Source organism: Zerene cesonia, chromosome 24 (assembly GCF_012273895.1).
Source record: "Zerene cesonia ecotype Mississippi chromosome 24, Zerene_cesonia_1.1, whole genome shotgun sequence".
In the NCBI taxonomy this organism is placed as follows: Eukaryota; Metazoa; Arthropoda; class Insecta; order Lepidoptera; family Pieridae; genus Zerene; species Zerene cesonia.
The window spans coordinates 1,694,647-1,708,872 of record NC_052125.1 but is presented as its reverse complement, the minus strand read 5'-3'; the positions used below and the strand labels follow the sequence as shown (position 1 = coordinate 1,708,872).

Here is a 14,226-nt window from a genome sequence, read left to right as displayed (position 1 = left end):
TTTATCCCGATATTCCTACGGGATACGGACTTACGCGGGTGAAACCGCGGGGCGCTGGTAGTTGTTTATATGAAGAAGCAATCTCGAAATAAACAGCATTAATAAGTATGATTGGTAATACTGTAAGTAAAGCTTAGTCCAAAATAAGGGAAGCGGGGACCTGTATCCCTTTTCTCACCCTTTCAAGTACATTCCTTTATTCTGTCGAAATTCGTTTAAAAACGGGCAAGGCATTTGCAGCGGCCCTACCTCAGCAAATGTTCATGGGCGGTGGTGATCGCTTACCAACAGGCGAATTATATATTGATTCTTAATGAAATAATTTAAATATTATTATTAAGTTAGGCGTGATATTAAATTTTATGTTAATAAATAGTTTGTTACTTCGTAATTTTTTTTTAGTATTAGTTTGTACATAATTAGATTAAGTCAATATCGTATTGGGTTCCTCCTGTAATGATATTTGATGTTTTTTATCAACACTCATAATAAAGAATATTATATTATACTAGACGCTCGACCCGGCTTAAACTTGCTAAAACTTTAATTTGACGACATGTGACATCTGCCAACCCGCACTTGGCCAGCGTGCTGGATTATGGCCTGAACCCTCATAGGAGGCCTGTGTCCCAGCAGTGGGAACATATATGAGCTGATGATGATGAGACGCTCGTCCCGGCTTCGTCCGGATATCAAGATTCCAGTTTTATCCCAAGGCAGCATTTAATCGGAATAAAGTACCCTGTTACCCAAGTCAGCTGATCAGTAGTTTCATCGTGTTTGACGGACAAACATCCAATTAATAAACAATCACATTTATAATATTAATGTGATCACTATTAATGAATATAAAATATTATTACAAAAATGAATGATGAATGAATAGAAGGCCCTACGCAGTTCGGTGAACTTCTGTACATGATTTTGAAGTAAATTTCATAATTAGACACGGTCTCATGACTAAGTATCAGAGGTTTGCCGACAGCGTAACCACTTGGATATTGTCACGTAGTTCAAAATATATGTTCAGCCCGTGGGTTTGTACGCGGTATGTGGTTAAAAGGTTATTCCCAAATTTATGAATTGGTATATCGTGTGTTTCTGTATGACTTTTTTTGGGGTTTTAACATTCAAATGATATATAAATTTAAAAAGATCTCATTTTTAATATTGATTTTTTTTATCTAACCTACGTATATATGGGAACAGTTTTTAACACATATTAGGTTCACCTGTATGTTTGTATGTAACATTTTAGACTCAATTTTGACCCACTTTAAACGGACACGGCGGATAGACGTGAAACAAACGATTATATATGTCCTTTCACAGGTCACACACTATTTTTGTACGCAATTTCATTCATATTTTTTACACGCGTTTTATGCGTGAAAAGGAAACAGACAGACAGAGTTACTTTCGCATTTATAATATACTAACCGCGCCCCGCGGTTTCAATCCAGTAAGTCTGTATCCCGTAGGAAAATCGGGATAAATGTTGCCTATGTGTTATTCCAGTTGTCCAGCTATCTACGTACCAAATTTCATTGCAAACGGTTCAGCAGTTTTTGCGTGAAAGAGTAACAATCATCCATAACCAACCAAACTTTCGCGTTTATAATATAAGTGGGATTTACTATCACATCAAACGTACAGTCACGGAATCATTTAATTATACTAGTATTTATATTCAGAACGTGTAAGTATATCTGTTTGCATATCACGACTCGCACCCACGTCTCATTCCGCGAATAATTCTTTGTTAACTTAAATTACATAAGTTGCGCTAAGTAGGTATTTCTACAATCATGTGACGTCATTTCGCCTTTGCTTTGTTTGTGTATGTTTGTTTTTTTGTAAGTAGCCGACCTTTTGATTCGATTTTGATGTCAAATTTGATTTATTGATCCAGATTTGATTCAAACTTTGTACACTTATCAACGATCGGTGGCAATACAATAATTTCAGGAGATTAGTTTTTTATCCGGTTTAGGCTCGCCAGGATTCTATAATATAATCATCCTATTGAATTGAAATATTTTAAAAAATTTATATATTAATTTTATTTGCCGACTCTACTTCACAAACTACAAGAAATAGTCCTCTAATTTATATTAATATACGAGAATTTTATGTATTTGGTGACTGTACATCACAAAACACTAACAACAGCACCTCTTCTATGCGTGTCTTAAATATCACTACAAAGTTGTGTTGAACTATAGTACAGAGTTATGTTATCTGTGGTTTCCTTAATTTGTTTCATAGACAAACACAGTTTGCATCTATACCGTTTAAATTTCAAAACTCGAACTCCTTTCGAACATTAGCAGACCTTCCCGATGTGCACAAAAAATTTCATGAGAATCGGTCCAGCCGTTACGTAGCTGTATGGTAAGTGACATTGTAACACGAGAATTTTATATATATAAAGAAGAGATAACAGTTTTACATAAAAGATTTGGTTGAAGATAATATAATATACTGTAATTCTACACAACTGCCTAATTAGTAGTGAAGTCCCATGTCCCCTAGTGGGGTATGGGGCAGATGATATACATCTGTTTCACTGATCGATTTTCTTTTCCGGCAAGTAGGTGTATCAGCCTTCTGTGTCCTGCCAGACCGAGACATTTTTTTTGTTCGTCCCCACCGGGAATTGAACTCAGGACCCCTCGGTTTTACGCTGACGCGTTAGCCACTGTACCAAGGAGGCGGTCAGCTGCCTAATTTGGGTAGATAATATAGTTATTATCTTAATGTAGGTTGAGTTAGACATAAAAACAGTTTTTGATTTGTTCTCTTAATAAACAAATTGAAAACGAATAGTGTTTTTTGGAGCAAATTAACAAATGTATGCGAAAAGCATGCTAACGTTATAAAGTTGATGAGGTTCTTTGAATGTTAATTCGATAAAATTTTAGCATTTTCTACGATAGATAGTCTATTTGTCGACTAAGTCTATAGTACATACTTAAATCTATAGTAAACTAGCTGCGCTCCGCGTTTTCACCCACGTAAGTCTATATCCCGTAGGAATACCGGGATAAAAAGTTGCCTATATGATATTCCAGTTGTCCAGCTATCTACGTACCAAATTTCATTGCAATCCATTCAGCAGTTTTCGCGTGAAAGAGCAACAAACACACACAGATCCTTACAAACTTTCGCATTTATCTACACTAATATTATAAAGAGAAAAACTTTGTTTGTTTGGTTGTAAAGAATAGGCTCAAAAACTACTGGACCGATTTTAAAAATTCTTTCACCATTCGAAAGCTACATTATCCACGTGTAACATAGACTATATTTTATTTTGGAAAAAAATAGGGTTCCGTAACATATCTTTATCAATATTCTATGGCGTTGCGAAGTTCGCCGGGACAGCTAGTATAATATAAGTAGGAAGTAGGATATAGATTAAGTAGCTTAATTATCGATTCATTTCATATGTTTATTGTACATTTTATTTCCCAGTAACTGAGTATATTTATATAATGATTTATATTCTAAGTTTCTGTAACATTGGCGCTTAGCAACCAACTACAATTCTATTAAAACTTTCTTTTTAATGATTTTTCCATTTTAAATATATCACATTATCTATTCGTAGATTTATTTGTTACAATACAAGTGTACCTAGGTAAAAAAAGAAGTTAAACGCTTGAATGACGAAATTATTTAATCTTTCGACGATCTTAATTGGGATAATAAGGAAAAAAACTAAAGAAATTATTATATCTATTATCATCAATCCTTCCTACTATATCCTACTAATATCATAAATGCGAAAGTTTGTAAAGATTTGTGTGTGTTTCTTGCTCTTTCACGCAAAAACTACTGAACCGATTGCAATCAAATTTGGTACGTAGACAGCAGGACAACTGGAATAACATACAGGCAACTTTTGATCCCGATATTCCTTCGGGATACGGACTTACGCGGGTAAAACCGCGGGGCGCAGCCAGTCCTTGATAAGTTTGTAGAGTTTGTAGTGTACAAACTGAATCTAGCTGTTTAAAGTCTAAATCGACTACTAAGATGTGAGTTACATGCAAACATACAAGTGAAGATACTATAAGTGTATTTAAATGCACTGAATGCCATCCAATTACGTATAACCTATCTGACATTTGACATATAGCTGTCAATAGACAAACATCTTCTCCCATGCATACCGTGTACACACATTGTTTTTAATTACAATGGGAGCATAGAGAATAGAAAATATTCTGCCTTAATAAGGAACCTTGAGATGCTTTTTTATAAACATTATGTTTTGCTTTCTAATCTGTGGCGCACCGGGTTATTGTGATGTGAAGATTTTACGTGTGTGACAGAGATGGAGTTATGTGGAATGTTTTTTTTACATTTGAATTAATGGAATATTCTTTATTCAAATGTGTTTTTATGAGCTATTAAATGTATCTTATTACAATGAGATTCGATTCAACGCGATTACTAGTAATATAAAATAAACTATCTTTCTTTCTAATATTATGTTGGAAGGAAACGTATCTGTACATTATTATTATAGCTTATAGGTATTATAAAAAAATATTAATTGTATGTTTTTGGTGTAAGATTGTTTGTCGTGTTATTTTTTTTAGAACAGTTCCGGGTGTAAGTTTTCGTTTTCAGAATTACTTAAAAATATACAATAATGTTCAAAGGAGGCGTTTTATTATACTGTTATTTATACAGTTTGTTGCAGCGTTTATACAAAGCTTTTGAGTTATTTTTGAAATGATTTCTAAAAGAAACATTTAATATAGGATAACGGTTTTCAAAAACTCAATGTAAGTTGTATTTTGTTAAGGGTTGTAGCTACCTAGTTAATCTATATTCTACACTAATATTATAAAGTTGAAGAGTTTGTTTGTTTGTTTGAACTCACTAATCTAAAAAAATTCTTTCAGTGTTAGATAGCCCATTTATTAAGGAAGGCAATAGGCTATATGTATATGTACCACGGACAAAAACGGGGCGCACAGCTAGTATATAAATATCGAGTATTATTATTAAGACTATTTTAACCTATGTATAACAAATGACAGTACATACCTACCTGTATAACAGTATAATCTGATTCATTACAACCTACACAAATCCTTAAGGCTACCAAAAATGGTTTTGATTACAGAATACAACAGAATTACAACCTTAACACTCTGATAATAAAGCCTTCTTTTGAAAGAAATCTGTAACCGAGTTTTCATCTTGCTGGATGTTATGAAGAGATGATTCGAGCTTTATGTCGTTGTGTCAAGGTTCATTTTTGAATGCATGAGGAATTAGCAGAATTCTACCCACATTACACCTACGTGTGATGAGGCTGAGGCTCTTAAAAAGATTTCTTTAATGTCACGCAGATATAATGACATGTTAATCTTAATTAGAATTAGAAAAGAAAAAACCCGCACGTGTCAGTGGAGGAAGACAGGGACTGTCATTATTAACCGACTTCGAAAAACGAGGTTATCTATTAGTTGTCAATGTATGATTGAATGTAATGGTTCTGGATGTATTAATATATAACATTTTCTTAACACGTGCGAAAAGTCATAGGTGCATATATTTGTTAATTATGTTTGTCTGTCTGTATCTACAAAAGTTTAAAAAAAAATTAAGAAAGAATTAATCCACGGTCAAATTAATAGAAAAAAACGATTTAAATAGGACCACACGGATGGTACCAGCTTTCAAATATCATAAAATTAGGGTCACTCATTAAAAAGCTATGAGGTAATAAACACAAAAAACACAATCGACTTGATATCGTCCCTCGTTTTTTGAAGTCGGTTGAAAAAGCCCAGATTAAAAAAAAATTTCTGCTTCGGCATATAGGTAAATTCTATCACAATAACGTGTTTTAAATTGTATTTATTTATTTCTTGGCTTTTTATTGTTATTTCAGGATAACATGACACATTTGTATTGACACCGACCCTTGAAAAGTGTACAAAGTTTGAATTAAATCTGCCCATTTAAGTTGGTAAAAAGTCTAGTCTATGAGTTGGTTACAAACAACATACAGGTGAAATAATTAATTATAGATTATTTCATTTCGAATTGCTGTTTTCCTTGAATTTCCTGACACTTAAATATAATCTAATCTCTATGAAGTGTTAGCACTAAATACCATTGGATAGTCTCTGTGGTGATTTGCCTACGTGCTAAAGAATTCAGTCAGGTTACATATTTTGTATGTTTGACGACATGTGACATCTGCCAACCCGCACTTGGCCCGCGTTGTGGATTAGTGCCTAAACCCTCATAGGAGGCCTGTGTCCCAGCAGTGGGAACATATATAGGCTGATCATGATGATATATTTTGTGTTATCGAAATAATGAATTTAGTTCATACGTAGCGTAATGAGATATGGTCATTGGATACAAAGAGGTCGTTTAACCATTGGAAAAATGATATCATATTATTTATATATAGTATTTATTTACCTAATTTCATTGTTATTACAATCTATATCCTATCTTACTAATATTATAAACGCGAAAGTTTGTTAGTATGGATGAACTAGCTGCGCCCCGCGGTCTCGCCCGCGTAAGTCCGTATCCCGTAGGAATATCGGGAAAAAAGTTACCTATATGTTATTCCAGCTGTCCAGCTATCTACTTACCAAATTTCCTTGCAATCGGTTCAGCAGTTTTTGCGTGAAAGGGCAACAAACACACTATATATGTATGGATGTTTGATACTCTTTCACGCAAAATCTACTGAATAATTAGAAATTCTGACGATATTACGTGTTGTACATACATACACTTCTTTTCTAAAGTCAGTTAAAGGTTTCAAAGGCTTAAGGTTCATAGACAGCAGAACAAAACATACAGAGGAAATTTATTAAAGCGTTTAAAAGGCTCATTTTCTTATATTGTTGATGGCAATAAGCGAATAACAGAGTTGAATAACAGCCCATAGGATGGGATCATTTGTAATAACAGACATTTGATTGACGTATCATGTAATAGTCTGTGTTGTCTATGATATGCTTTCATTATTAACCAACTTGGATAAAGGAGGACGTATTCAATTCGAAGTGTTCTTATTTGGGTTTGTCGAATAACGCCGCGGGCTTTCAACCCAGTGGCGTGATTCTTTTGTGCATGATGGGTAGTTGCTTTCAATTGGTCCGATTTTAGAATCTGGAATGATACATCCAGCGATGGTGACTTTTTGAATACAAGAACTAGCGGTCCACCCCGGCTTCACCCGTGGTACATATATAGCCTATAGCCTTCCTCAATAAATGGGCTATCTAACACTGAAAGGATTTTTCAAATCGGTCCAGTAGCTCCTCAGATTAGTGCGTTCAAACACACAAACTCTTCAGCTTTATAATAATATGGTACAGATTACTTGCACGTGCTTCTACATCACCTCCCCACTGCTGGAAACGGTGAAGAAGAACATCGTGAGGAAACCGGCATGGCGATGAATCAAAAATTTCGATGACATGTGGCAACTGCCAACCCTGCTTGGCTAAAATGGTGGATTATGGCCTAAACCCTCATATGAGGCCTGCGTAGTGGGAATATATATGAGCTGATGATGGTGATAAAATGTTTTTATGCCATGGCAACTGTGCTGGTGGTTTGACTGATGGTAAGCGATCACCACCGCCCATGAACATTGCCTCTTTTTTATAGGAGAGCGGCCTCTTTTTTATAGAGTGGATCACCCTATGAGGCTACGCCACCGCCCATGAGCAAAGCTGTTACAGCTTTTATAAAGCTGGTACCGGTTTTTGAAGGTGGTGAAAGAAGTTCTCTTTTTAAACACGTTTTTGTCAAACGCCCATGGGAATACTCATAGTCGTAAATATTGCTAACATAAAGTATATTTAATTTTTAGTTTTATAGCATTGAAATGCTTTATAAATGAGAAATTTTGAAAGAATAGAAAAAATTCGATCACGAGGCAGGATTCGAACCTGCGTATCTTGCCTAACCGTAGCAACGCCTAGCCTCTCGGCCACCCGTGATCCTGCCACAGTAATCGAATTTCTTCTACTCTTTCGGTTTCATGTGCCTAAGGGGCACCCCACGCCATCTATTGAGATGATTAAGAACCATCACAACCAATACGAAACATTATTTCAATGATTACAATATTGTATCGATGGAACGCGGCCTTTGTTAAATTTAATTTTTAGTTTTATAGCATTGAAATCTACTATATAAAAATAAGTCGGGTTTTCCTTCCTGACGCTATAACTCCAGAACGCACGAACCGATTTCCACGGTTTTGCATTCGTTGGAAAGGTCTTGGGCGTCGTGAGGTTTATAGCAAAGAAAATTCAGGAAAAATTTTAACAGAAAAGCGGGAAAAACGAAGCCATCTGGTGGCGAAACGGAGTTCGCGGGGTTTGCTAGTGCTTTATAAATGAGAAATTTTGAAAGAATAGAAATATTTTTCTATTCTTTCAAAATTTCTCATAAAGTATATTTATACCAAATTCTACCATTTCTACTAAACTGAAATAAAACCATTCGCAATATTGCCATCAACAATTAAAACTTTTTGTCCATTGATACGTAACGGATTTTGGCGGGTCATTGCCGTTTGTTTTTATGACTGTACCTACTACCTACTGTGGTCTGTATTGTATCCTTAAAAGATATATGACTGACAACTGTATAATCGATTTTTTCGGTATTTATAAGTGAGAACGTTCATTGACTCTTTTTACCCGACTGCGACGGGCGGGTAATGTTTTTCAAGCCTATGTATGTGACTATTTCTTTATTTATTTAGTACGCAATATAGACTTAACTGCTGGATGGATTTTGACATGTGTGAATCGCTGTAATCTTCAGAATTGTTTTATTGACATAGGCTAAAATTAACAAAATGGCGCTCGCAAATTAAAAAAGCGGTCGGTTTTGTAATTTTTTCAATGAAATTGTGTATTTCATATTACGAACATTTATAAAGTTAAATGAACCGCCCCATTTAATAGAAACTATATGATTATAAATATAGTATAACTAGCTGCGCCCCGCGGTTTCACCCGCGTAAGTCCGTATCCCGTAGGAATATCGGTATAAAAAATAGATGTTAGCCGATTCTCAGACCTACCCAATATGCTTACCAAATTTCAGAGGAATCGGTCAAGCCGTTTCGGAGGAGTTTGGCAACGAAAACTGTGACACGAGAATTTTATATATTAGATTGTAAAAATGGTTACCAAAAGTTTAATCAATCTCGTCACAGCAATTTGGCACATGGGACCAACATATTTATACCATGTCAGTAGGTTGTTGTTATTGTTATTTGGTCGTGATATTAATAGCGTCACGCCCCAATTTACGTTAATAAATTTTGTTCTGGTACTTTCTTTTAACACGGGCCATTAGTTTAAATGAGAATTATCTATCTAGACGTTATTGTTTATTTATTACATTTTTTTTAATATGTTATCTACCTATTACTATAGTAGTCTTATGTTACCTGTGCTAGTACGTAAAAATCGCAGGGAATTTTGTATAAAATAATATAATTAAAAACTTAAACTTTTACTCTTTGTAGGTGATATTTTTTGAGATATTTTATAACGTTAAGTTTGTTTGTTTTAACGCACTAATCTCAGAAACTGCTGGTACGATTTGAAAAATTCTTTCAATGCTAGATAGCCCATTTATTGAGGCCGGGGTGGACAGCTAGTTATAAATAAATAAATAAATTATGTACATCAATTATTTCTGTCATACATGTTTTCATTTATTTTTATTAGGTGGGATTTTTTATGTTAAACACAGGCGAGTAAACGGGACACTTGATCTTAATCGAAGTAAAAAGTTTTTTAATCATTCCGCACTAGCTGCGCCCCGCGGTTTCCCCTGCGTAAGTCTGTATCCAACAGGAATATCGGGATAAAAAGTTGCCTATGTGTTATTCCAGTTGTCCAGCTATCTACGTACCGAATTTCATTGCAACCGATTCAGTAGTCTTTGCGTGAAAGAGCATAGACCATACTTACAAACTTTCGCGTTTATAATATTATTAGGATTTGTTAATTTCTAATTAATAAAGGGACATACCTTTAGCCGCCGCCATGTGCAGGAAACAAAGACATAGCATTAGTGTATAGAGCGCCATTTTGATTAGCTGTCACTTCACCTGAAACAAAAAATTTGAATTAAATCAAGGTGTGATTAGCACTTATTTATCTAACTATTTATTCTTTATTGAGCGTTTTTTTACAAAAACAAATATAGAAGACAACCTAAAACTTAACAAGAACTGAGGAACGATATTTTATGAGGGATCTTGCTTTTATGTCATCGTCGCCAATGGAGCTGGTGGGTCGCCTGATGGTAAGCGCTACCACCGCCCATGAACATTTGGAGAGGTAAGGTCGATTGCAGACCAAACTCCTTTACAAATGAATTGCTGACTTTTATAAAAAGGGAGCGACGAGACGAGAAAAGGACTGGGAAGGTAAGAAAAGGGATACGGGCCTCTGGCTTCCCCACTCAACGCAGCAGCATGCTATAATTATACGTCGGTCTTTTCCTACAATAGAAAAGGATTTAGAAAGGATTGACGATAGAAATAAAGGAAAGGCCTGGGATGGGTAAGGAAAAGGATATAGGCCTCCGGCTCCCCCACTCACCGGACGAAACACAGCAGAATGCTATTTCATGCCGGTTTTCTGTGGGGGTGTGATACTTCCCCGGTGTCAGCCGCCCCAATTCGTGCCGAAACGTACACGCCTACCAAACTTAAACATTCTTCCACACAACCCACTTATAAAGGAATGTTATTTGTTTTAAAGTTATCTATACCCATATTATGAAAAGGTAAGATTTGTGAGTTTTTGTGACCTCCATTCTATGAAGTCAGTTAAAAAACTCGTATGCCACAAAGATGTTTGTTGTTTTTTGAAAGAAAGAAAGAAAGAAAAGAAAGAAAATACATTTATTTATACAAGGTAAAGTTATCAAAATAATTTGATATACAAAAAGCTAAATTAACCTAGTATAAACAGAAGATCCACTCAGTGTATAAGAATCTAAGCCCAGTACAGATTTTTTCTCATTTTATTGTTATCATCATCATCATCATCAGCCCATATATGTTCCCACTGCTGGAACACAGGCCTCCTTTGAGGGTTCAGGCCATAATCCACCACGCTGGCCAAGTGCGGGTTGGCAGATGTCACATGTCGTCGAACTTTTGATTCTCAGACATGCCGTTTGCCTCACGATGTTTTCCTTCACCATTTTAAGCAGTGGTGATGTTATCCACATGTGCAGATAAATTGAATTGATCTCAACACAGCCACCACTACATTTTATTGTTATATTTACGGTTATTTTATTAATATTAATCTATAATCTACTATTAACGGGTAATTAATTTGATGCATGCCTCAACCGGGAAACGACTTAACGCTCCGAAGGGCACAACTCAGGCATACGAAGAAGCAATGTTTTTTTATATGTTTATCTATTTTAATAAATGTTTGGATCACAGTTATGGCGGAAGATTGAGAAATCATTTATAGCGGTCTTTAATGTTTAAGTACTAACCGTTGAATAACTTCGGAGATGTCCATAGAAGACTACTATATCTACACTAATATTATAAAGACGAAAACTTTGTTCGTTTGTTTGGTTGTAATGGATAGGCTCAAAACTACTGGACCGATTTTAAAAATTCTTTCACCATTCGAAAGCTACATTATCCACGAGTAACATAGACTATATTTTATATTGGAAAAAAATAGGGTTCCGTAACATATCTTTATTGAAACATCCAAAACAGTATACCTATAAAGCTGAAGGGTTAGTTAGTTCGTTTGATATTATCTTAACTCAAATTTATAACTCTAATCGCAATAATTCAGATATTCAACTGGGCAGCTATATATTATAAAGCTGAAGAGTTTGTTCGTTTGTTTGTTTGAACGTGCGAATCTCAGGAACTGCTGGTCCGTTTTGAATTATTTCAGTTTTAGATGCCCTACAATAAAAGTTTTGAGGGAGAATTTAGGCTTTATATGTACCACGGGCGAAGCCGGGGCGGACAGCTAGTACAATATATACACGTGAAGGTAAATTTCCTTTTCGACGCATTGGTTGTACCACTTTTAAATTCCTTTTAATGTCATTTTACACATATTCACTTTATTTATAACATAACACTACTTTCTTGTAGGTAGGTACAAATTAATTTATTTACATCGCTTAAAATAAGAATTTATCCTTCAACCAGCAATCACCTACACCGGTTTTAAAATTATGGCGGCATATTTGAAATTAGAACACATTTCTGACTCGCATCAACTGTATTTTAAAAAGAAAATATTTTACGGTCCATTTTGAAATTTTGAACACAAAAAGTCAAAAAATTTCTTAATTAATAATTGCAATAATTTTGATTATAACTTTATAAGCTATTCATAATTTCTACCGAATAAAAAACTTTCAGTATCAAATAAACTTCTTACTATCCATAGAGTATGTACTCTTCTAGAAGCTCTTTCTACGTCAATAATTAATTATCATAATGCATATATTAGGATATACCGTTCGATATTAAAGTGGTATAAAGCTCATATCTTCCAGATTATATTCAATGCCATAAAATTATGTTAGGTATCTTAATTTAATTACTCTGATTATAAATTAATGAATTAATTTATTGATAGCAATTGAAACGGTTAAAAAAATTGTTATGTTTATTGCAATAAAAATGTATTAAGGTTGGCATATCATACGAAGATTATGCAATCGGCCGCTTTAAGAGCTTTATGAGCGATTTCGTACAGACAACACAGAAAGAAAAAAATAAGAAAATCATAACATAGAATCATTATCATCAGCCCATATATGTTCCCTCTGCTGGGACACAGGCCTCCTATGAGGGTTCAGGCCATAATCCACCACGCTGGCCAAGTGCGGGTTGGCATGACACATGTCGTCGAACTTTTGATTCTTAGACATGCCGGTTGCCTCACAATGTTTTCCTTCACCGTTTTAAGCAATGGTGATTTGGTTATCCACATGTGATATGTGATAAATTGAAAAATCAATTTATTTCCTGCACGCTCGCCCGGTTTCGAACCTCGACTTGTCGATTTTGAAGTCTGAGGTTCTCACCACTGAACCACCACTGCTTATAACATAGAATGTTTTACCATAAATTGGATAGTGCTTTTATAAGATAAAGATAAACTTAATATGAATATAAGTATAATAAATTTGCACTTTTATGTGTTTAATTGTTTGATATAAGAAGGATTACTAATTAATAGTTACCACGTAATTAAAGGTAACGCTTAAAGACATGGTAATATGCGTTTTTATCAACCGACTTCAAAAAAGGCGGTTATCAATTCGACTGTAATTTTTGGGTTTTTTACCTCGTACTTTATGAACTGATTTCTCTATATATAGATATTTTTTTATTCGTCTCATTTTTGGTCTATATCTGACAATTTAACGAAGGTTTATCTTTTATTCTATGTCTTTCTGTCTACTAATAATAATTAACATGCCATTTCATCTCAAAAACAAGCTATTCACAAGCTATTTTAGCTTTTCATTCCAAAACATCGAACAATGACTTTAAAATAACGTAGTTTTTGCCCGTCATTTGCCCGCCAAGCGTACAAAAACGCTGTGTTTTTCGCCTTCTCCTAGACGTATATTTTTCTTAATTAGTATCAAAGTACATTTATGCTGGTACTATATTCTCATATATCTTTTATACCTTACTAGTTGCGCCCCGCGGTTTCACCCGCGTAAGTTATTCCAGTTGTCCAGTTGTCTTCGTACCAAATTTCATTGCAATCGGTTCAGTAGTTTTTGCGTGAAAGAGCAACAAACACACACACATCCTTAAAAACTTTCGCATTTATAATATTAGTAGGATAGGATGCTTTTGAAACTAAAATGGCCAAATGTATCTTATTATAGGGAAAACGTTATAGTTATGTGAATTAGGTTGACTCTTTGATAATTTCACTGTAACATGATTTGTATGTAAAGTGTTATTTTTTAATGATTAATGTAAATGCCTAATGCTCATTCAGCTAAGTACGACAGGTATACATCCTTCTGTTTGTATAAAAACAATTCATTGCATCTAATATCCTATGTATCTGTTGTATAATGGATATATTATAAAGCTGAAGAGTTTGTTTGTTTGATTGTTTGATTGTTTGTTTGTTTGTTTGAACGCGCTAATCTCCGGAA

The 14,226-nt window shown here is 34.6% G+C and overlaps 1 protein-coding gene across 1 annotated transcript in view; it reads right to left on the bottom strand.

Moving 5' to 3' along the window:
• LOC119836388 overlaps positions 1–14,226 on the bottom strand; it is a 54,577-nt gene that overhangs the window by 38,057 nt on the left and 2,294 nt on the right. The window contains exon 2 of the mRNA XM_038361693.1: positions 10,063–10,141. Coding sequence (XP_038217621.1) covers positions 10,063–10,120 — 58 coding nt within the window. The 5' untranslated portion in view covers positions 10,121–10,141. The remainder of the gene's footprint in view (positions 1–10,062; positions 10,142–14,226) is intronic.